A 25,130-nucleotide genomic window follows, 5' to 3' on the forward strand; every position below is an offset into this window, starting at 1 on the left:
AGCTCCCGATCGAAAAAAATGGTTTAATTCTAGACTCAATATTTTATTTATAAAAAGATAAAAACAGATTTGTATTTAAACGATGTGCTATAATGAGCATTCTTTTGTCTGCGAAGTTTTCGAGGATTGTTTCCTGTATAAATTAATCGGAGCTGAAAATAAAACAAATTATCAATATATCGTTATTCCAATGACACGCGCTCCACAAATGAGCAAAATGTCCTTCAATTAGTCCTGCTCTATTGCGTTCCATAGATCAGCATTTGGAAAATCGAATCCGTTTTGCGATCCTGTGGAGTATTTTACATCGATATTACATTTCTAAACAACTTGCCATGGCAGCCGGACTACGATGTTGGTGAATATGCATTGAATCTTAGCACGTTACGCTCTGTAGATAGTCAAAAATCAATGCGGAGATTGTTTAAACCAAGACTACTTCTTGGTCTTAAGCAACGATACAGTCCAACTGTAACATCATAGACGGATATCAATGGAGGCGCATTGTAGTTTATACAACATTTATCGGAAATTCAAATATTGAAACTGAAATTCACTTGGCATACAATTAACAATTTGTGTTGTACTGTGTTGGCTTATATTATCTTCGGTCATAACAAGCAATAGTACTGAAAATATAAAGAGAACAATACTTCTGTTGAAGTGACGCGAAAATTCAAAGCGATTGCACCTTTTTCATCAAATCCTATGAGCCAATGTATTAAACAGAAATGCAAATCTCACTCTAATGGTTTTGCGGAAGCCCTTACCCTGCATTTATCTTACACAAACATGACTGGCAAAACATGACTGAAGAAAATCAAGAACATTGTTTTTTTCTTAAATGAAGCGTTTCTGGTACATGTTACTTTGACATAGAAATAATGAAAAAAAACTTTAACTTGGAAACATTTTTCTGATATTAGTAAACGTGTATGCTGCCCATACTCGCATATCAGTCCCATATCGATTTTCGCCAATATTGAGTTAGCTTGAGGAATGCAATCTATCCACAATATACTCTCAAAAAATGCAATAAAAGTTGAGGGTTTGTTCAGTAAAATGTGAAAAAAATATCAACTCATGTCTGTCCCATATGCAAAGTACCCGCATATCAGTCCCATTTAGGGCAAATTTCAATAATTTCATTTGTTGCAATATTGGAATAGCAGAGGTGTATTATCGATATTTCATGTAATAATATCATGATTTAGCATTAGGTAGCACAATCAATCAAAAAAATCTAAAATAAAATTTTAAACATCTTTTTCTCGACATGCTGATTTTCCATATGGGACTGATATGCAAGTATGGGCAGTATGTCACATACACAATTTTTCGTTTCAAATATTCAATATATATTTATTTATTTATTGCTTCATTTCTTCTGGAACAATGAGTACAAAGCAAAGTCTTGGCATTACATTCCTTTTGTGGAATTTGGCCTTTCTGTTTCAACCGACTTCGCAGCCGATTCTTAGTGTACAGAATCATTGCATGGCTATGGATCCTACTGATACTAAGAACAGAGCTGCTAAATGTCACTGTCAACGAGCAACTTTGCACGACGAAGATTGAAAAGTTTATGTCACTGGACTGCTGCCAACCAGGCTCTACCAATCGTCATATATTGAGTGTCTGAGAGCCGATCTGTCATAACTTTAATTCTCTTGATATCATACTCACCAGGACGCTCATTGATTGCCGATGCGATTGATATTATCTTCATTTCACCTGTCACTGCTTGATTACGATGTGACTAAATATTAATCAAGCAGCATAAACATTGAATTAAATCCATGTACACCAATAAACTACGAAATCCAATGACTTTCTACAAAGAACAATGAACTTTATCAATTTATGTTTATGTTAGTACTCTCATGGAATTTTTGTACGTCAACAGGGAATAGGAGAATGAGAGAGAGAACAAAATGCGTCACCAGTCTTTGACTGAGTATACTTCTACTTGGTCATTGAACTATCGAGTATCTCATTTGATAGACACTTTGATCGTACCGATTACAGTTGACGATGATTTTAGTCAGTCTGTCAAGGTCAATTGACATGACTGATAATTTGCAGCTCTGACTAAGAATCCTTCCAGGTCGGTCGCCAACCCGGGACAATGACAATAAGCACTATAGATATATAATTCAAAAACAATAAGGATTATATTATTTATTGTTTCTGTGTAAGCTACAAAGATAAACTGTGTAAGCTGGGTCAGATAAACTTTAGACTAAATTTGATTACAGCCATCGATACCGATGAACTTATTTTTTCAGTGTTAGTAATTATTCACATTTAAACGGTGTAAATTGTGTAGCCGGAACTTAATGTATTTTTAATTATTTCATGCACTAATTGAACGTGAAATGGTTTGACAGATCAACTGATTAAACGAAAACAAAATTTGCGCACTATCAGCGTGGCTAGAGGATATTCGTTTTGACGGAGTATATTTTAGTTTCGAACATTAGGACATCATCGTTTCAGTATATTGTGTTCGGTTTATAGAAATAATTAATATGATTCTTAAGTTCAATCATACACTCGCAAGGTAATTAAAAATACTTCCTCAAAACAAGCTTATAATTATTATTACATAACGCAGTTATTGTCGATTGCAAATTGTAGTCTTTAAAAGTGAACTTTCAATGCTATACCTATCACAAATCCAAGAAAATTTTAATACTCTTTTCCATTTATTTCGCAGTTTTCGACGCTTTTCAACTAGTCATCGATATGCCGCCAGAATTGTGCCTTCCAAACAAATCAGCAAACTGCTGATTGCAAATCGCGGCGAAATAGCTTGCCGGGTTATGCGGACTGCCCAGCGTCTAGGTATACAAACGGTAGCCGTGTTTTCCGACGCCGACGAACGCGCTCTGCATGTTAAAATGGCCAACGAAGCATACAACATTGGACCACCGGCTTCCCAGCAGTCCTATTTACGAGGAGATAAGATTTTAGAGGTGGCCAAACGTTCCGGATGCCAAGCGATTCATCCCGGGTATGGATTTCTTTCGGAGAATGTCGAGTTTGCCGATTTGTGCCAGAAAGAACAGGTAATTTTTATTGGACCCCCGGCAAGCGCGATTCGTGATATGGGCATCAAAAGTACCTCGAAGCATATCATGAGTGAAGCAGGAGTGCCCATCATTAACGGTTATCATGGTGAAGATCAGTCCGATGAGCGATTGATTCAGGAGGCGAACCAAATCGGATATCCTCTCATGATCAAGGCGGTTCGCGGTGGTGGTGGAAAGGTGGGTATTTAACAGCTAATTATCGAATTAAACAAAAATTGTTGCATTATTTTTTTTTTTTGCAGGGTATGAGAATTGCCGAAACAAAGGCAGACTTCCTACCTGCTCTCCAATCCGCTCGAACCGAATCGGAGAAGGCATTTGGTGACACGTCAATGCTGCTGGAACGATACGTTCGTTCTCCTCGCCACGTCGAAGTGCAAGTTTTTGCGGACCATCACGGTAATGCAGTTTATCTTTACGAACGAGACTGTTCGGTACAAAGACGCCATCAGAAAATCATCGAAGAAGCTCCAGCCCCCGGTTTATCCGAGGAGTTGCGTGTACAGCTTGGTGAAGCGGCAGTTCGCGCCGCAAAAGCCGTGAATTATGTTGGCGCCGGTACGGTTGAGTTTATTCTGGATAAAGAAGACCTTTCGTTTCATTTCATGGAAATGAACACTCGTTTGCAAGTGGAACATCCGATCACGGAAATGATAACTGGAACCGATCTAGTCGAATGGCAAATTAAGGTTGCCTCTGGTGAACCACTTCCGCTAACACAAGATCAAATACGTAAGAAGGGACATGCTTTCGAGGCAAGAGTCTATGCGGAAGATCCAGCTGGTGGGTTCCTTCCTGGAGCAGGTCCCTTGAACTACCTGTCGCCACCCGAATCGTCTAGTACGACCCGTGTGGAAACGGGTGTTCGGCAAGGTGATGAAGTGTCCATCCATTACGATCCGATGATTGCCAAGTTGGTTGTCTGGGGTGAGAATCGTTCAAGTGCCCTGCAACTATTGATTGAACAGCTACGAAACTATCAAATAGCTGGACTGCAGACTAATATCAATTTCCTAATCGATTTGGCCAGTCACAGTCATTTCCAAGCCGCTGATGTACATACCGGATTCATTCAGCAGCATATGGCATCTCTATTTCCAACAAAAACGACCTCAAACACGAAAATTGCACAAATGGCATTAGCATATGTCCTCAACGAGAACGCAACCACTCGGATACCAACCAAGGGATGGAATGCATTTGATTTGGCGTTAAACTTTCGTCCCAATTATGTTCCTACGAAGAACCTGAAACTTAAGGTTGCCGACCAAGAATATCAGGTCGAGATTCAACCCAAAGGTTTGGATTATCAGCTGCGGATTGATGGAGGCAATTGGTTGCAAGTTAAAGTTACTAGAAAACCACATGCGAACCGTTTCCTGTTGCAGACAAACATCGACGGACATGTTTCCAACTTCAATACCGTGATTGACAATGGATCAATTTCGTTGTATGACGATGTAAAAGAACAATCAGATCACCGTTAAATCATTCATCTTATAATAAATCTTTTCTATTTCTCAGAGTGGACTCACGTCAGCCGAGTTGGTTCAACAAAAGTTCCTCAACGCCGATAGTGCACTGGACGGAGTCAACGTAGGTAGCGTGCTGGCACCGATGCCAGGAGTGCTGGATAAGCTTTTCGTCAAACCGGGTGATACAGTGAAAGTTGGAACTCCGGTTGCGGTGCTTATTGCTATGAAAATGGAACACGTACTGAAGGCAGCCAAGGATGGAGTTGTGAAGGCGGTTCTCAATGCCGAAGGCGACAACGTACAGAAAGGGGCTGTTTTAATTTCCTTCGAATAGATTACGAAACGACCTAATTAAACCCAGGGTGAATGCAGGGGTTAGAAAATATCGACATTCTGCCAGTTATGGTGCATTTACAAATTGTGACCGATTGTGCATTTATTAGTGATAGATTTTCATTAGGTGTTTAGATATTTGTTACAGGTGAAATACGCTTAGCGTTTGATTGATTATATGAAAATATGACAGTTTTGAGAAAAAAAAATAACAGAAATAAAATTTATTTTCCTTATAATTGTCAGCAATATTTTATTGAATAACAGCAAATGCAAAAATTCCCGCCACTAATACAAATAAACCACTACAGGTTCTCGAGTGGTTTATTTGTACCTCACTTCTTTGATCTTTCATTTTACGATTTCTTCTAAAATAAAAAAAAGCAACAGCGGAAAATCGCTGCATCTAAAAATTATTTCCATTGCTCAATTTAAATGGCAAAAATAATTTGTAAAACAAAAGTAATCGATTAGCAGTACGAATACTAATCGAGTCAATCGAATAATATAAATAAATAAATTGAAAGTTAAAATAATGGCAATTACTGAATAGTATAAGAAAGTAATTGAAGTAATTCCTATTTTTTAAATTTACCAATATTGTTGGTAATTACTATACATACTGATAAGAAACTGCTACTTCCTGACATTTCAATTTACCTTGGGTAACTCTTCTTTAAAGTAGTGCAGTAACTTAAAGATGTTTTCAGGTCCGGAGCGAATACATTGTCCCGTTTACTTCACTATCCGTTGATTATAAGCCGAGTAATAAGCAAAATAATGCGGTGACACGACTTATGAGATGACTGTTGGTACAAATCCTCTATGTGTTTGTTCTTCAATCTGCGGAACTGCTCTTCCAATGGAGTCAACTTAAAGGTGTGGGAGGAAAAAAATCTCAAAGCGATCGATTACACTATTCTAATGGACTCTGTCGTCTGATAAAAGTGCTGGTTGATCAATGTATATAGTTTGTGAATGCTAAGTTGCCACCATAACTAAGTTCAGTTTTTGCAATGACTGAGTGAAACCATATTAGGTTTTTTACCGTCACTGCTAACCTCAATCGGATGAACACATTTTGACAGTTCAGCAGTACTGTTTGGAAACAGAAAAATGCTTTTGTTTGTTTATTGACAAATTGGATCAGATCATTTACGGTCCGTATCGCCTAAATAAAGTTTTAAAACATTTGTTCACGATTGAATACAGTTCGTTTTTGATATTTATTAAATAAAATTGACTAGTTGCAAAGTGTAAAGATGATTGTTTTAGATGTGCTCTTCGATTTTTGTTTAAGCTTGTTTGTAAACAGTACCGCTGAACTGTCAAGGATGAATACTTGTTCATTTGTGTCGTCACGATAAAAAACCTAATTAGGTTTTGCACGAATATAACATAACTGACAAAAATGAACAAAATGAATCAATTTTGACAGCTATCAGTGGTTTGTTTATGTGTTCATTGCGTTCATTCTAATTTGAATTAGGTTTTGCACGATGATCACTCGAATGAACTACCAATGAACTGCCGATGAATCAAATTCACCCTTTGACAGCTATCAGTGGTTTGTTTACATATCTATTAACACGTATTCAAATTAGAATGAACGCAATGAACACATAAACAAACCACTGATAGCTGTCAAAAGGTGAACTTTCATGATTCATTTTGTTCATTTTTGTGTGGTTATGTTATATTCGTGCAAAACCTAATACGAGTTAATAGATATGTAAACAAACCACTGATAGCTGTCAAAAAGTGAACTTGATTCATGGGCAGTTCATTGGTAGTTCATTCGAGTGGTCATCGTGCAAAACCTAATACTAGGTTTTGCACGATGACGACACAAATGAACTGCCGATGAATCAAGTTCATCTTTGACAGTTGCCGTGTACTTGTTTTGTTTTGCGACTGCAAGTTAAAAAATGAAAAAAATTACGAAAAAGTGCCTGTTGAAAACGTATTCCACAGTGAAAATAACTAAAAAAATTGCCCTGTATGTGTTTCCAGCATCAAGGAGCGATATATGTATGAATCTATTGAGTGTGAGGCGACTTGCAATTTTTACATTCGAACGATGAACTTCTGATGAACTTTTAAACTGTAAACATGTTGCAAGTACACGTCGACTGTTAAAAAATGTTCATTCTGTTCATTTTTGTGAGGTTATGTCATGTTCGTGCAGAACCTAATTGGAGAAGCCAAATAAATGAGAGACTCGCAAAAAGTATGATTAGATGAGCGTATCTTTTTCCAATAAATCATATTTCCTTTGAGTTTCTCATTCATTTGGCTCCAATAATATATGTTTTCACTCAGTCATTTCAAAACACTAATCAGGTGGCTGTTAAAGATCTTGATTCTCACAGGTGACTTGTGATATACTTCATCTATCACATTTAGATTTTTTCCGAATCTCGGCAAAACTTTGTCGAGATTTCAACAGCGGAGTGCTCGGGAATCATCTCGTCAAACATTAAAACAACTGAAATTCTCGGTATTTTGCTTGCACCGGGATTTTCGGTTTCGAGAAAACTATACATTACCGGGATCTTCGTCGCTTTTAGAAACAAATTACCGAAATCATCGGTGTTCAAGCACGTAAGCTGATGCCGAGATTTTAACCAAACAATTAAAACAAAATTTTAAATATATAATAAACACTCCAGTTAAAATTCGTTATCATTGATTTATTTATTTCAACATTATGTTGGCTCTAATACGCTAGGAAATGTAAAATTAAACAAAATCCCATTAAGAAAATATTGCCAAACATATACGGCGTAGAATGGATGCACATCCATGTTATTTACAGTAGTGTTATAGTGTTTGTTTGATAAAACTTTTATAAGCCAGGGTTCAGTTTTCTCAATATGGATATTAGGTTTTGCACGATGACGACACAAATGAACTGCCGATGAATCAAGTTCATCTTTGACAGTTGCCGTGTACTTGTTTTGTTTTGCGACTGCAAGTTAAAAATTGAAAAAATGACGAAAAAGTGCCTGTTAAAAACGTATTCCACAGTGAAAATAACTAAAAAGATTGCCCTGTGTGTGTTTCCAGCATCAAGGAGCGATTTATGTATGAATCTGTTGAGTGTGAGGCGACTTGCAATTTTTACATTCGAACGATGAAGTTCTGATGAAATTTTAAACTGTAAACAAGTACACGTCGACTGTCAAAAAAAGTTCATTCTGTTCATTTTTGTGAGGTTATGTCATGTTCGTGCAACACCTAATGGAGGAAAAAAACATACTGGAAATGATACATGTGTTTAACCCCTTAACGCTCAAGAGAATAATTTCCCTTCTATACAAATCTTTATCGATTCTTCAATTATTATTTAATCGATGTTTTTTTACTGAATGTTAAAAAAAACTTATTTCCAAGGCGACAAATGTGTTTCTGGTGTTTCTGAATGAATAAAAAAAAAGAAGTATCAATCTCTATTGCACTAAAAAAGTTTGTGCAAAAATATAAAACACATAATACATATGTTATGTGCAACGTCCATTTGTGCTAAACAAGTACAGGAAATCGTTTCGTAGAATACCATTACTAACTATTTGTTTTACTATCCTGATAATTAAATCAATAAATTAAATAAACTCAGCTCTTCGTTTATTTATTTCTGAGGATCATAGGGAAAAATATTGCCCATGAAATTATAGGAAACTTATGCACCCTGCTATGTTTTTCTGGTGATATTCTCTTACTTTACACTCACAATAGCTAATATATTGTGTTGGACAGACATATTTCGTCCTGGACATCTTATGGTCGTGAAAGGGTTAAAAATAGCTCAATTTTCATAAAAACAACTATGTATTTTAGAACAATTTTGATCTAACTCAAGCACGGGACCCTATAATTTTATGAGTAATTATATTTTAGACTTGTAACCCAGAAGTGATCAATAGCGAATAATATTTAGACAATTTTGAACAAAATATACGTTCAACCAATAAACAAGAAAAAAAAAGTTGACATACTTCATGTGATTTTCAAACGATGTGAAAATCTTGTTCCATGTTATATTACATCAATATTATTGCACATCACTTCTTCGATTTCGATGAGAAAACTTCTTTTACATGTTAGCTACAAAATTTCAATCTCATTTTCGGGACTATTAGCATTAAATCCTGCACGGTTCTCATAAAATTTCGGTGCAATTGCTCGAACCCTTCACTAACACAGTTACCACATAGTTGCCGCAGTCATATGTTTTATGTCAGTTATTTTTGGCCTTTCTATGCGTTCATATTCTAAACAAAAACAGTATTGTTGTGCTGCGTTCGTCGCGATACATTTACTGGCGATTAAATTGTACAACCAGACGTTTGTATTTATTGTGATTTTATAAACTATTGTCGCTTACTACAATGCTTAACGAAGAAGTGGACGATACAGAGTTCTTCCAGCAGGATTTCACAACTGCTTCAGAGTGGGAAATTTTCAACGCTCGGTTAGAGGAAATTTTCCATGAGTGGAAGTTGTCGTATGGTTTGACGGAGAACCGTGGCCAGCTTGGTCGTAACCAACTTTCGCTTTGTGAATGGAGCATCCTCAATGAGCAAATTAAATTTGCGGACGTTCTGCTAGATGTTGTACGGTACAAGGCCACTATACCGGAAGGAGAAATACAGACTGGTGACAACGAAAAGGCGAGCGAATGCCAGGCGTTTGTGGATCTGATGGCGAATGAGAATGACTATTGTATAGTGGACCAAAAGGCTGAAGGTCCGCTGCATCCTTTAGCCCAGTGGTACGGATTGAGAGAATTTGTCGTGGTCGTTCCAGTCAAGGGTTCCATCACTAACGAGAGCCAGATTCGAGTTCTGATGAGTTCGGTGCATATTGCTGTAGCGGAAAGTAGTTGTGATGTTCCAGTCTTTGTTCAGGTTTTGGAAAAAGTACAGAATGTGTTTCTCGGAGTTTGTGAGTCCGGTTCAATAAGGCTTTCATTCGATACTGTCCATTTGAATATTACGCCTCCGACCTGTAAGTATTTGTCGGGTCTTCTTGACGTGTTCAAAGGAAAGATTGCCGTCCCTTACCTGGATCCGGTTGCAGTATCCGTTCGCTTTACTTATTCGTTATCAAAGTTTTTGAACTCTTCGTACGTAGTACCTAAAATAGTTCCATTCTCAGAGAACAATGGCAATGAGGATAACTTCGCACACGATCGTGAAATCTCTCTTCCATTTGGCGTTGCTATAGACCCCGTTTCGGAGCTGATTCTACATTGCACATGGCCGCACGTTGCAGATAATGTCGTAATTGATTCTCAAACCTATTCTGATTTTGATCCACTTACGGCTCCGGTGTGGAGTCTTCGAGCTCGCTTTGAAGATACTCCGGTATGCTACATGGCGGAGTGTATCCAAGAATTCCTCCAGACGTCGGACTCCAAACGAGCCATAACCGAATATTTTCCCGAACTAGCCTACGGAGTAAATCAAAACATCGAAGGCCCTAAAGCCTTAGAGCGTTTGACGGAATCGAAGATTCCAACTATATCCTCAATGATTCCGGGCATTTCTTCGGTTGGAGGCACAACGGGAAGAAAAGAAACCAAGCTGGAAGGCCCACTGAATGACGAGTTGCTGAAAGATATGCTCTACTATTTGTTCCCAGACGCACAACTGGATTCGCTGTATGTGTATGTCGTCCCGCAGCCGGGTCAAAGTGAGTTCGATCCGTTAAAGATTAAATCTGCGCATCCCGATTCGTTGGTGCATCGATTGGCCATGTTGTTGGCCATGTGTAATTCATACTTCGGTGGCAAACGAGCCGTAGCACAACTGTGGGTTGAATTCGCCCAGGAGATGCGGTATCGAGTGGAACGCTGCATTCAGATTCCAGGGTAAGTAGAAAAAAGGGTTTAAATAGCTATATATGATAGCTATATATGATAGTGTGTTTACTGTTGGGAAAATCTTTGATCGAACGAATGATAATATCAATTTATTAAATGACGAAATATTCTAGTTGAAGAATAATTTTTAAGTTTTGTTGTGACTTTTCCTGTCAATTTAATCCATCATTAAAATGAGTGTTTTGTTCATATATTTTTTTCTGAATGAGAAAATGTAAACCGAAGATTTGTTACACTATTTGAGCTTTAGCATCGACTCTTCAAATCGAACTGCCAAGCCAAATTGATATATTTTCATTCTCGGGCAGATTACCGTTCATCGGAGGTTTGGGTGGATTGAAAACTGTTTAGATGCATCCACCATATTGATATGATCACGGTTACTGAAGTATCACTCGATTTTAATGGCAACTGCCAGGCAAAATTGAACTGCTTTCAAACCTGGCCAAACTCTTATTAAATTCAGAATAAGGATCTTTTAGTCTCATAGGAAGATGTTTAGTTTTACCTAGATCCGGATATACAACGTAAATTTCACATATTACAAAAATGTTCTCATTTTCAGGTATCAGAGGTAGAGTTTCGAATTCGTGTATAGCAAAAACTTTCATTCGTCCGTAGTCGCAAGTCGCTTGCTAAATCCAAAACCTTCTAAGGAACTTACATATTTGTTGGGAATATCTGCTAGAGCCGTGACTAAATAACATTTTTAACAGGAAAGCTGCTCATCGTCCATCTTAACATACGCGACCTTCTCTAGAAAATTTATGCTAGTGTCGCCGTCCAAGAATTCTGGGTTTGTTCGCATTATTCTCAATGTGGTTCATTAGCATTTTGGCCTCGCTTGTTTGGTTCATTCCGAACAATAGTTTCCCGTTCACGGAAATGCTTGAGGTAGACTTAACCAAATTCAATGATTCTCCTGTTTTTTTTAACCTAACCACGAGAGATTTTCAACGTGTTCGACAAAAGTTAAATTTGTTTTTTCTTCTTTTATAGCTTTTGTAAATCCTAATGATTCGTAATTCTAAACTTTAGCAGCTGAAGGAGAAGCGAACGGTGAATGGCAAGAACTTCAATACTTTTTGTACCAAAGTGATCCTCCCGGTATCCACAACAGACAACTGCCGAAGTATGACAACTCAAAACGACTAAAGTATTCCATATTTGGAAGATATGTCGTGCGTAATGAATACGTGCAGATTTTTTAATTTTTACCGGAAAACCGTCAAGCGTCGCCATGATAACTACTTGAAAAGGGTACAACGGAAATTGAAATCTAACCCGAATCTATTTCTACGTTTCGCCTTCGACTCATCAGTTCGTCAGCAGTTTATGTTGAACTACTAACGCTAACTAACGGTTCAACATAAACCGCTGAGCAGACGTAAAGTTGATGCCATTCGCATATAAATTTATTGCATCGAAGTGAAATGTCTTTACTAACATGTCGGAAGAAATGAAACTACTTGACGGCGTTCTGCCCGTCAACAGATTGTAATTACGATGAGCTGAAGGCGAAACGTGGAATAGATAATAGTAATGTGCACTAAGCACAAAACGGTACCAAAACCCCTAAATAACCAATCCGAATGCTTTCTGGAAACATGTGAACGAACAGGGGGAAATCAAAGTTACCTACATGAATGACATCTGGAGAGCTCACCGGTTCTTGTACGCAAGAAATCGGTCGTTTATGACCTACGTACTGGTTGTATTTCAAATGGTTTGCAAACAAACATCACTTACACTGACCTTTCCTCAGTCTTTTATATAATTTACATCACGAATGCTAAATTGAAATGACTTGGATTCTGTTCTAACATTCTTCGAAGGCTCACGCTTCCAATGAGTTTAGCACATCGTCCCCATTATGCTCACGAAAAAACAGAGCCATTTTATTTCGAATACTTTCTGGAAGGACGTAACGTTAAGGATCTTGGTTTTTCTTGATGAGCAACTGACATTTAACATCACACATCAGCTGTATTTCTCCGAAGGCTTTTTATTGCTTAGGCTTTGTAATGAGAAATTTTAGAGAATTATACTGCTTAGAATCCCTTTGCTGCTCACTTGTTCGTTCAATCCTTGAGTATTGCTTAGTCGCTTGGATCCTCACTACCTAAATGGTGCTCATAGAATCGAACCGATTCGCTTCGCTCTTCGGCGTGGAACAATCTTCATCATCTGTCAAGCTACGAAAGTCGTGGGTTACTAATCGGTCTCGACGCACTATAAGCTCAACGAGAAGTCGACCGAGCTTTGTTAATAGCAGATGTTTTGAACAATAAGATTGACTGCCTCGCTTTGAACCGCGAATGTCCGACCCCTTGCTTTTTTTCGAATACCTCCACGACGTACCAACTAACACATGGATCAATAAGTCCCGAGACTAAAGCAGAGATGGTGCTCTTAGTAAACAAGTAACCAAGTCTTTCTAGAGTACTAACCTTTGCTTGAAACGGGTCAAAATTTTAAGTCGATCCGACCAGAAACAGCTGAGTTATCGAGGTTGGAGTAAAGTCGTTTTGTAGTTTGTTTAAAAAATGGAAAAAACCGAGTTTCGTGTTTTGATAAAACATTGTTTTTTAATGGGTAAAAACACCGTGCAAGCGAAACAATGGATTGAAAAATGTTATCCGGACTCTTGTCCATCAAAAGCAACGATTTGTCGGTGGTTCGCCGAGTTTAAACGTGGTCGTACGGACACAAATGACGCGGAACGCTCGGGTAGACCTGTGGAAGCCGTTACACCGGAAAATGTGAGTGAAGTGACAAAAATTATAATGAAAGATCGTAAAGTTAAGCTCTGTGAGATTGCTGAGATGACACAGATATCATATGTAAGTGTATTTACTATCCTTCATGAAAAATTGAGCATGAAAAAGGTTTTTTCCAAGTGGGTGCCGCGATTGCTTTCGATGGAACAAAAACAGCAACGAGTCGATGATTCAGAAAGCAGTTTATCGCTATTTACTTGCAACAAAAAAGATTTCTTGCGTCGTTACTTGACCATGGACGAAACATGGATACATCACTACACTCCAGAGTCGAAGCGGCAGTCATCTGAGTGGCGCACAGCTGGCGAAAGCCGTCCGAAGCGTCCGAAAACGCAGCAGTCAGCTGGCAAAGTGATGGCGTCAGTTTGTTGGGATACGCATGGCGTGATTTTTATTGACTACCTCGAAAACGGTAAATCGATCAACAGTGATTATTATATTGACTTACTGGTGCGTTTGAAGGAGGAAATCGCAAAAAACGACCGCACATGCAGAGAAAAAAAGTCCTTTTTCATCAAGACAATGCACCCTGCCACAAGTCGATGAAAACAATGGCGAAGTTGAACGAATTGGGTTTTGATCTGCTTCCCCACCCCCCATACTTGCCAGATTTCGCCCCCAGTGACTACTGGCTCTTTGCTGATCTTAAAAAAATGCTCCAGGGAAAAAGATTTGGCTCAAATGAGGAGGTCATCGTTGAAACTAAAGCTTATTTTGGAGCGAAAGATAAATTTTTTTATAAACATGGTATTGAAAAATTGGAAAAACATTGGAACCATTGTATCACCCTAAAAGGTGATTATGTTGATGAATAAAAAAAATTTTGCAAAAAAAATGTTGTTTCCATTGTTAGTCTCGGGACTTATTGATCCATGTGTTAGCGTTATGCGGAACGGTATTATGCCAAATGACCTTATGCCAAACGGGCCGCCCCCGAGAAAAGTAGGCTGCCGCATAAAATAGACCCAAATGCCAAATGACCTTATGCCAAACGGGCCGCCCCCGAGAAAAGTAGGCTGCCGCATAAAATAGACCATCTACAATACGCTTTTTAGACCGGTTGCTCTCTATGACCACGAGACCTGGACTATTTTGGAGTTTGTGTTTGCGATAGAAAGGTGCTGCGAATCATCTATTGCGGAGTGCAGATCGAAGACGGAACGTGAAAATGGCGTATGAACCAAGAATTGCAACAGTCCTACGTACAGCATATATTGGACGTACGACAACCTAGTGAAAATGGTTCCAGAATCTGATTTGGTTGGCAGAATAAGAAGAGGAACGCAGCGAGCACGGCAGATCGATCAAGTTGAGGCATCCTTGCGTATTTTCCTTGTTTTGAATGGCTTACGACGAGGGGCATCGATCGAGTTAGTTGGATTCGTAGGCTTGATAAAGTGTAGGACACCTTAGGACCATAGCTGCTAGGTCAGACAAGTAAAGAACCTAGAAGAGGTCGACGACTGCGGGAAAGATTACGCATTCGATGGATATGTGGATCCGGAGACAGGATGTGCACCTATGAAGTTAAATAAAGTTGTTGACACTGTGTCGATCTACGGCTTTGGACTGTTTCGAACGAGACACGACACTGAATTCAACACATCGGGGCAAAAATGTATTAAATAACAGGATTTGTTGTAATGTACAAATTTATTATCCATTTTTTTATTTCACTTTTCTATACAATTGCGTATCGCCTATTAGTACTTCGTTAATAACAATTTTTCTTTATATAAATATTCATAATTTTAATTTTTTTTTCTCAGATAGGCTGTTTGTTATTTTTGCTTCAACTATAATACACATTGTTGTTCCCGTCCATTATAAATATATGTATATGTATAACTGTATAGGTTGTCGAAAAATCGTCGTCTTCTTACCATACCTCCTGCCATCTACTAGTCACCTTCCGTTCGGTTTTTTTTCTTCTAAAGTTTCGTAGATCTTTCGCTAATAATTGGTTGCTAGCTCTATTAATCATCTTATTTAACTATACACACACGCACGCACATTGCAGCTCCTTCTCCTCCAAGGCCAACCAGCCCGAGCCCTTAGCCTAGTCTAGTTCCTACATGCTACGGGCGCCTCGGACCATCGCGCAAAACGCCGTGACTCCGGTAGCGCACCTTACGCTTATCCTTATCGTCTATGCCCCCTCGTTCTAGTGTTAACTTTCAACTGTGTTTTTTCTCCTTTTTCCGCGTAATGTCAAGTTTTCGAGAAACGGAAAAGTTTGCGGCAGGTGAGTTTGTGTTTACCAATATATGAAATTAACTGGAAACGAACAGGCACACCGGGTGCCGGGTGCTGGATTTTCCAGCATGCGGAAAACCTGACATTCGTATCAAAAAACGGAGAGAGGAAAAGAAGAACTTAATGCTTAATCTTTTATATATTTTGTTGTTTACGTTTCGTACACTCGCTGATTCGCGCAATGGTTTCACATCGAATTAGACAATGGTGTGTTTGAAAGAAAACTTTTCACGTGAACTTATATGCAGTTTATCTTGATCAACAAAATCACTTTGATTAATTATGCTTAGTGTAGTACAATGTACAATTCCTTCGTTTATTAAGATGCAAACACTTGCTTATTCTGTTTTGTTAAGTAGTTTTTCTCTCTATCAATGTCTAGTGAGTATTGTTCAAGTAATGTTTTTATTTTGTTTGTTGTTATAACATTTCTTCATATAAAAATAGATTATCTATTTTTTGCTGTTCTGTTAATCTGTACAAACCATTATTCTACGCCGTTTCGTTCGAACCATTGCTATTTTTGTTTACATTGTTTTTTTTAATTTTCACATTTACAAACTTAGCTACGAACGGAAACATAACGCCTAGCTCCAAATGGAATTGGAAAAAGTTAGTTACCGGCAAAAAAAACTGCGAAATTTTTGATAATCGACGAAGTTGATGATTTGTGGGGTCGTTCGCCAATCGCGGCATCTGGTACCGGCCGGTTGGCAATTCGATTCCCTATCGTCGTCCTCCTATTGTCGGTCGGAACGCTTTCACAGAAGCGGACATCAATCCCCAGGTTATACACGCTAGCAATTATCCGAACCGGTCGGTTCGATGAATCGAAAAACAAATCTCTGCGATGATATGATTGACCGGGGAAAACAGATCGGTTTAGCGTTTGATAAATCAGAATACTCTACAGATATTTTTTTATATTTTTTTGTTTTTCAATACTCTCATCGGAGTGGAAATCGTTAGGAGGATAAAATATTCCAAATTATAAAAAAAAAAAATGGTAGTTTTATACCTAATTATCTACTATTGACGCATTAGACACTCACAGATTTATTGCTATGTAGAGTTAACTAGTTTCTTTCGTGTTATCACTAAGCACTTTTATTTACAATTTATTTAGACCTTGATCCGTCGCTACAGCTGCAGAAAAAAAAAACACAAGACTACCCGAACGGATCTCTCTCGTGGGATAGCTGTAACGAACGAGAGATTTGTTATTTTTTAATATTTGTTAATTTTCCTGCTACAGGCTTGCCGCCCAAAATGTTAGTATCAATGTTAACTCTGCATTCAACTATGTTAACTACAAACATTCGATGCACGTGAACTATTCAATATTCTAGAGCGGTTTTTTTAATCAATTTTCTTTTGTAGGTTACTGCGAGAATGGGTCGTATGCACGTTCGTGGATTTTTTTTTTCAGTATTTACATGCGATACAGGTCGGTTCTTAATATTGATTCCAGTTTCAAAAAAACTGTAGCGAATGAAAGTGGCTGTAATAACAGTAATTTATTAAAAATTGTCTTTTTTTGTAAAATGTTACTTCACAAAATATTTATTTTGCGTTGGTGGTCGACGTTTCTTTAATCTACAGGACAAAAGAAACGGCTTGAATTATGTATATTCCGTCCAAAGCTTTCACCCTGAAGAAGTAGATAAATATCTTCGATACGTTGACCTACTAAGCCAACATGTTACTAAATTACAATATTTCAGTAAATAACAACAAAAGTGATCGTACCAGTTTTCTAAGAGCGAAATTGTTGGAAGATTAAATTGCGTTACAGAACGGATAAAAGATACATGCCAAAATAGGAGATTTGTACAGCTCAAAAAGCTGGTGTCAGTTTTGTAATCATGGGAGTATTAAGTAACAAATTATGACAATAATTTTTTCTAAAGGAATCTGCGGTATTTTGCCGAAAATCGTTTAACCGAACTTCATTTCACCGAAAGGATAGTTTTACCGATTCAATCAGTTGTCTTCAAATAGCTTTAAAATTGATTTAATTTTAAACACAATGAAAGATACTGTTGTTCACATTCGATTTGTTGGCCCAAAAGTTTACGTCTGATCTTTTAGATTTTTTTCTTTTCCGAAAGATTGCTCTCTTGTTTCGGCTTTCCAGATTTCTTCATGATCTTCGAAATAGAATTTTCAGGAAAGCTGGTGCCACCATATTTACAAACCACTAAAGCATTTACTTCGTTGTAGAAACCGGACAAAGATTCAGTATTCAGTAGATTCAGTCAGTTTGAGCTCATTAAGGCCATCGTACAAGTAACATGAGCGCGAGTGGTTTTAGGAAATTTTCGATAGAAATTTTGAAAAATTTGCCAAAACCAAAACATACAGACCTTTGAAAAACCTTTATCTATCTGCAGGATTTTCAAGTTTTATCAAAATAGGGCTCCGAAAAATGAGTGTTTTTGTGATCTTTCACAATTATTACACACATTCAAACTGAAGCGGATTTTCTTCAGTTCATTGCAAAATTGATCTTATTCTGTGGAAAACTTAGAAAACTTTACAAAACTAACATTATTCCGTTCATAAATTGAATTAGCATCGTTGCAAAATAATTTGTATTTCATTTAGTACTTCCAAATCGTCAAAACAACGAAATTGGTTGTATGAAATTCGTCGATTTGTAATTCTTGCATCCAGAAAAACGTTTATTTGAAAAAAGAATTATCATATTATCACATCATTTTTCCAAAGAATTGTGAAAGATCACAAGAACACTCATTTTTCAGAGCTATTTTTGATAACACTCGGAAAATCCTCCGAATTTTTGAGCCATTTTTGCCCAGCAGGTAGATACAAGTTTTTCAAAGGGTTGTATGTTTTTGGTTTTGGAAAATTTTTCAAAATTTCAATCGAAAATTTTATAAAATCATCTGCGCGCATGGTACTTGGACGATGATCTTAAATCTTTTATTTGATGAATAAAATTTACTGATCTAGTTTTCAATGAATTTGCAGTTTAGACTAGAACACGTTTTTATTGATAAAGCCTTTTTTTTCATTTTCAGCAAAATTACCTATCTTGAAAAAAAATTTAGTTCAAATAAAAAAAGATGAGTCAGTATAAGACTTATTTGGGACTTATTTCTATATTTACTTTCAAAAGTATGTCTAATTCCGTGAAAGTCGCCAACCCAAGCTTTCAATGCTTCACTTGCAGAATTGTAAGAGTGCAACTATCAGACGAATACACGAGAACAAAAAATTTTAGGGTTGTGTAGCGGACAATACCGATTCCGATGACATTAAAACAGCAATGTTCAAATTCATTCATAAATTCATGAAAAATGGTAAAATACTATTCACTTACATCCAAAGGTTTTTAGACATAATTTAAACGAAATGAAACAAATCAATAATTAATTCCACCGCAGTTTTGCTCAACTATAAATCTAATCTACTCCAATGTAGAAGATCAATTCTGGTTTGATTCAGCCAATATATTTTTGAAACAAGCAACAAACAACCATCATAAATTGAATGACTGAATTGACCGTCTTAAACAACATGCACAAGTGAGTCTCCATTCAAAGTTAGTACCTGTTTTATTACTGAATAAATCATCTCGTAAGCCCCCTGCACTCAATTAGGTTTTGGACGAACATGACATAACCTCACAAAATGAACAGAATGAACTTTTTTGGCAGCCGCCGATGGTTTGTTTACAAGTTGAAAGTTCATCAGAGGTTGAATTTAAATAGTTTGAATTTAAAAATTGCAAGTCGCCTCACACTAAACAGATTCATACAAACATCGCTTCTTGATGCTGGAAATGCATACAGGGCAATCTTTTTAGTTCTTTTCACTGTGGAACACGTTTTTAACAGGCACTTTTTCGTTATTTTTCAATTTTTAATTTGCAGTCGCAAAACAAAACAAAGCACCGGAACCTGTCAAAGATGAGCTTGATACATCGGCAGTTTATTTGTGTCGTCATCGTGTAAAACCTAATTACTGAAAATTTGCCGTATTTCCATGTGTGGGTTTTGCACGATACGTTTTGTGCGATGATTCGTTCAATTCATGCGGTTGAAATTTTGCGCGCCTTATTTTGGCACTGAATTCCACCTTAAGGTTTGAGGACAGAGGGTCACGTGTTGAGTTTTAAATCGACCACGTGGTTCGCTCAATTCCCTTTGTGCATCGTATTTCTCTTGTACTCTCTCGTATATGAGCAAACTGTACCGGGTTGCCAGCATACATTTTACTATTGTGATGAGAAGTTTTATCACCTTAATCTATCGTATGGGTTAGACATTACATGGATTCCAATGAACAATGAAAAAATGTTCAACTTTCACAAAGATAGAATGTCTGTCAATCAATGATAGAATGTCAGAATGCTATCAGGAAACCAAAGCGAAGAAAATGGCGGATGCATTGAAACTGACTTTGTTTCACAGAAAAATACAAGACTTTATTTTTATCGCGATAACATAAATGTTTTTATGTACTAATCGCATCTAAAATAAATTATCTAGACTTTGTCACGGTAGATTTATTATACAAGCCTTCAAAGCCGAGATATTCGATGAACAAGTAGAGGTATACATTTCCGAGCGTTCCAATTTTCAGCAGTTCTTCAGTCAGAAAAAAATTCAACACGACCGCTAACTCAATGAATCATTCTGAAAATTTCACAGAATATTCTCAGCTAAATTTCGAAGACATTGTCAGGTGGGTTTTTCTACATTCTGCACCGTTTCCAAGAAAATTTAATTTGAAGCGGGAAAATAGCAAAAAACCTACCACTTTACGGTACTGTCCTCAGCCCTTAATGCTCGTTCATAACAAACATTCAATTCAATTTCGAGTTATTTGCATTTTTTCTTACTACTGAAAATTTTATCATAAATTTCCGAACATATCTCCGATAGTATGGAGAAAAATTCGATCGGGTGCGGGTCGGGACTTTTCACATCACTAAATTTAGTTAACGCAGTTAGTAAATTTATTTGAAATTGAAAACTTTACTGGGATCTAAAAAAGACCCTAATGATAATTTCAAATAATCTGGGGTATTTCGAGTTTTCATTGCGTTAAAATATCAATTGGATAAACATAGAGAACGCCAGATATTTGTGCTCCTACATTGCAGAAATAGTGATAGCATCTAAGAAATTGGAAAAGAGATTACCGCACCATTTCAAGTCAAAAGTAGCAGAATTTTCACAAATTTTCAACCAATAGAAATCAGATACAGCCCAGTATTTAGAAATTTTTAAAAATAGTTCCACTTCTTTACTAAAACGAGACCTGGAATATAAGTCTTCTTGGCTTCTTAGGTTACTGCCCTCACAAAAAGTACAAACAAACACAGAGAATACTTAAACTCTTCTAATTTCAGCTAAGTATTCTTCATGGCTGTTACCGGTTGATATGAATCTCCTCCTCTCTTTCGTTTCATATAAAATGAACAACATTGCAGCATTATTTCAATAACTTTTAAAACCGATACACTGATGAAAATCCGAAATACGTATCTGTATTATAACGTTCGCTATACTTCTGTAAAAGTTTAGTAGATTTGTAAAGGTGTAGTGACATTAAAAAAAAAAATTAGTCGAATCAAATAGTACAAAAAAGTAGAAAGTGTTCAAAGAATTCAACTAACTGTTCTGGCTAAATTTACTGGCGACTACCAAGCCTAGTGAGCCCAATAAGTTTATTAGGCTAAAGAAAAAAATTGTGGGAATATCCAAAGACATTGCGTTCTTAAAGGAATTCAGCAGATTTGGACTAATTCCCGCAATCTGCAGAGTAAAGGGTGGAAAATCTTTTTCTAAAAATATTCTAAATAAAATTCAGCGCGAGATTTTGAAAGAGCATATAAAAAAATTGTAGCATTCAAAATGCAAAAACTTTAAAATGCTATAACTTTCCCTTGGAATTAGCGAAACAAGCATCAATGGATTACCGATAGTTCACAAACCTGGTAACGAAATAAGGGAAATTATTTCTTCAGTAGGAGTCCCAACCCAACTAATCTCTAAATGGCTAGTAAAAGAATTCCAATCTTAGGAAAAAAAAATTCGAGAGAAGATCAATTCGTAATACACAAGAATTTGCTACTCAACTTCAGAACTCAGGTGAAATCGAAAAAATGATATCGTTGGATGTAACCACCCTATTCTCAAGTATGTCGTTGAAGGACTCACTCAATCTGTTGGAAGATTGGTTACTTCAACAAAAAAGTAGCAGTTCGTGGAAAAGCAAAGTAAGGACTTATCTTAACCTAACTCTACTTTGTATCGATGTAAATTATTTCAAATTCAGAGGTGAATTTTATAAACAATTTCATGGGGCGCCAATGCTCTCTCCATTCAATTCACTGTTCGTTTTTATTTTTATTTATAATTGAGGATATGAAACAGTTTGAAAACTTAGTTTACTATTCGTTATCTCGAGTGAAACCTTGCTTTTGCTGGGGTATTCGTAGGCTGACAGTTGGTTTTTCATCATATTCAATTTGATGCACTATAGTCATAAAATGCTCCGCTTTTCCACTGTCAATAAAACACTGTCTGTTCTGTTCAGAGATTTCAAGTAAAAATTACAAATATCTTCAAGCAGGGTTGAAAAAGTGTGTAAACTCGAAAAAAATCTGCGGACTCGCGAAAGAAATTGGTTTAGCTAGCAAAAAAAAAAAGATCTCGAAGATTTTTAACGTCTGTAAGTTTGGACGAATGTCGGTAAAAATAATGATTATCAAAAGTCTGTAATAAATTCAATTTTCAAAAGTTTGCATGTCTGCAGTAAGTTTTAAAAATCTGCAGATTTGGCATCTCTGGTTCTGTTTTGCACACATGGCTATGCTAGTTGGTTGACGTAGTACCACATTTCTGTTTTCTCATTTAAAATTACGAAATGTCAAATTCTACAGAAGGAATGTTATATCACGTCTTTTCTTTTGATTTTATTTTGATGGCATTACCAAATAAAACTATCGTTGTGATAGCACAAAAAAATTATTTTAATATAGGTAGGTTTTGATTGGAAAAAGTATAGCAACCTTTCTGTACCTTTCAATTAAATAGATATTGATAATTTGACTAAGCGTTTCTAGTAATTCGAAAAAAAGCACACTCTACAAACAAGCTTTAACAGATCAAAGCCTAGAGTGAAAGTTGATAAGCAGTTTCGCCTTCTTTAAGATTTAGTTCAGTAGATACGCGTTTTTGTTCTGATAACGGACTATAAGCCATCTGTCAACACTTTTCCGGTGAAAAACTTCCGGAATCCATCCTCGTAGTGAATGTTGACAAATGGCTTACTGGTCGTTGTCAAGAAAATAAATAGCTGGAAAGTAGAACGAAAAGCAGTTAAACAGGATTCAGTTAAAAAGTTTCCTCCACGGTTCATACGACCCTTCTTCGTTTATCAATTCAATTATTCTGCTGTATTGCTCCGGGATGTACGACTTTAATCAACATGCAATTTTTCTGGTATTGTTTTGTCTTGGGTTGTGCATTCGGATGTCCTATACGATATGGGGTTTGTAAATTTTTTTTGCTTTGTTTTTCTCTTGCTAGCCGTTTATTCGGATATTGCACATCGGAAGCATATTGCTGCGGGCTTCGTTGTCCCGGTCCACCTGCCCGCTGGTCACTATCTGATGAGTTTAATTGATTTATCAGTGTTTTATTATTCGTGTTCGTGTATGTTTTTAGCTTGTGGGAACAGATTCCGCACATATGGGGATGTTTTTTTTGTGTGACACTGGTAAACCATTGACCAGTAAATTCATGGTGGATTACCTAAACTTAATTGATATTTACAGGATTTTCCGTGGAGTGGTTATGGGAATTGGCTTTTTGTGGTAGTTTATGTCTGTCGTGTGTAAAAAAACCGTGGTGTTTGCATTATTACACGCCAAGCATTATATTGAATCCTCCTGCATCCGTGCCGGTCGTTGATATGTTTTCATAAAAAATTTGACTATTGTTTCGTTGGGTTTAAACGTTAGTAACAGTAAGCTGAGCACGTCGGTGTAATTTAACTTGACACTACTCACCATTAATATATACATTAATTTCACGTGTGTCATGTTTTGGGTGGGTTCTCTAGTGGGAAAATGTTAACGCTCTATTGAGTTCTACCGATTTGCGCTATTTTTTTCGCTCATTCATCCATACTCCGCGTGTAATGAAATATTTTATCTGAACGACTATAAAAATTTCTCTAAAAAGCTATAAAATACACATTTTCCTCATCATCCTGATGATGATGCTGAAACCGGTTCGCTCCGAACAGCATTCAGAACGAGAAATTGAACAGGTGTTGCCAAACAGGAAGCGAACAAGATAAATAACATCACATCCTTCTGACGCCTCGGTGACTTTCACTTTGCCTTCCCTAATGTTCTACGTACTAACTCTGTTTTTTTTGCCCTTCAAACGCTAAGCTAAATATAAAAATCTTAATAAAAATATACTCTTTATGTCTGCCTTAGAGTCTTTCCAATAACGAATCTCCCATGTGTTCCATGTTCCGCTACCAAAACGGACCTAATTCTAATCTGAAACAGGACGAACATTACAATCGTTTCGTCGCGTCCCCGTCACCTTCTAGAGGTGTAAATTCTCCTTCAATCGGTTCCGATAGTTCTCCCACTCAACGAAACTGGTTTCACGACTCGATTGGATCCCTCCGGCGGGAATAAAACTTACTTGGACACCGGCGCGGTACGCCGCTGACGACGCCGGCGACGACGACGAGCCGTTCAATCCCACCATCAGCACGGCAGGTCCTCCGCTGGCTGTTTCCGGCCTAGCATCGTCGGATTCGTAATCCGGCGGTGGTTCACCGTGGTGATATTGCTGTTGTTGTTGTTGCTGCTGATGTTGCTGTGCGTTGGTTAGTTGCTGAAGCTGATGGTGGTAGTGATTCTGTTCCAGGATATCTGGTTCGTTTTCACAGCGGCACCACCGGCGGGGATCCAGTTCCAATGCGGAGACTGGATCCTGAGTGACCACCGGTGGTGGCAGTTGCTGTCAGATCCGATCCGGATGGGACGGTTGCTCGCCGTGGTCGTAGTCGTCGTCGTCGCCGCCGTCGTTGTCATCGGGTATTACTTCGTCGCGGTATCAGGAATTGTCGTAGAGTGACTCTCATAATGGCACCATGTTGCCGTTCCGGGCCGTCGGATTGCGGGTCATGTAGATGTCCATATCGTGGTCGGTCCAGTTGTCCGACGTGTCGCAGTAGTTATTCAGCGTGTGGGTTGAGCCCGCCGTCGAGTAGCTGGAGGTGGGAAAATTAAAAAGTG

At 37.5% G+C, this 25,130-nt stretch overlaps 3 protein-coding genes across 7 annotated transcripts in view; 2 read left to right on the plus strand and 1 right to left on the minus strand.

Moving 5' to 3' along the window:
• Positions 1-2,400: 2,400 nt before the first annotated feature.
• On the plus strand, positions 2,401-5,142 carry LOC131430234 (methylcrotonoyl-CoA carboxylase subunit alpha, mitochondrial). The gene is made up of 4 exons (XM_058595015.1): positions 2,401-2,563; positions 2,720-3,272; positions 3,338-4,555; positions 4,620-5,142. Exons 1-4 carry the CDS (start codon positions 2,532-2,534, stop codon positions 4,902-4,904), a joined length of 2,088 nt encoding a protein of 695 aa, XP_058450998.1. The 5' UTR covers positions 2,401-2,531; the 3' UTR covers positions 4,905-5,142.
• Positions 5,143-9,181: 4,039 nt separating this feature from the next.
• The window catches only part of LOC131430237 (rab3 GTPase-activating protein catalytic subunit), a 507,058-nt gene continuing 491,109 nt past the window's right edge, over positions 9,182-25,130 (plus strand). For both annotated transcript variants that reach the window (XM_058595027.1, XM_058595029.1), the window contains exon 1: positions 9,182-10,778. In XM_058595027.1, the coding sequence (XP_058451010.1) occupies positions 9,295-10,778 (1,484 nt within the window). In that variant the 5' untranslated portion in view covers positions 9,182-9,294. The remainder of the gene's footprint in view (positions 10,779-25,130) is intronic.
• LOC131430239 (leucine-rich repeat and fibronectin type-III domain-containing protein 3) overlaps positions 15,190-25,130 on the minus strand; it is a 461,469-nt gene continuing 451,528 nt past the window's right edge. For all 4 annotated transcript variants that reach the window (XM_058595032.1, XM_058595030.1, XM_058595031.1 and 1 more), the window contains one exon: positions 15,190-25,105. In XM_058595032.1, coding sequence (XP_058451015.1) covers positions 24,973-25,105 — 133 coding nt within the window. In that variant the 3' untranslated portion in view covers positions 15,190-24,972. The remainder of the gene's footprint in view (positions 25,106-25,130) is intronic.

This window comes from Malaya genurostris, chromosome 2 (assembly GCF_030247185.1).
Source record: "Malaya genurostris strain Urasoe2022 chromosome 2, Malgen_1.1, whole genome shotgun sequence".
Taxonomy (NCBI): Eukaryota; Metazoa; Arthropoda; class Insecta; order Diptera; family Culicidae; genus Malaya; species Malaya genurostris.

Bases quoted from the DNA above. Each gene is read 5' to 3' on its own strand.
- LOC131430234 (XM_058595015.1), top strand. From the start codon at position 2,532: ATGATTCTTAAGTTCAATCATACACTCGCAAG. The intron at 3,273-3,337 runs GTGGGTATTTAA...TTTTTTTTGCAG, and splicing joins TTCGCGGTGGTGGTGGAAAG to GGTATGAGAATTGCCGAAAC. The intron at 4,556-4,619 runs GTAAAAGAACAA...TCTATTTCTCAG, and splicing joins CAATTTCGTTGTATGACGAT to AGTGGACTCACGTCAGCCGA.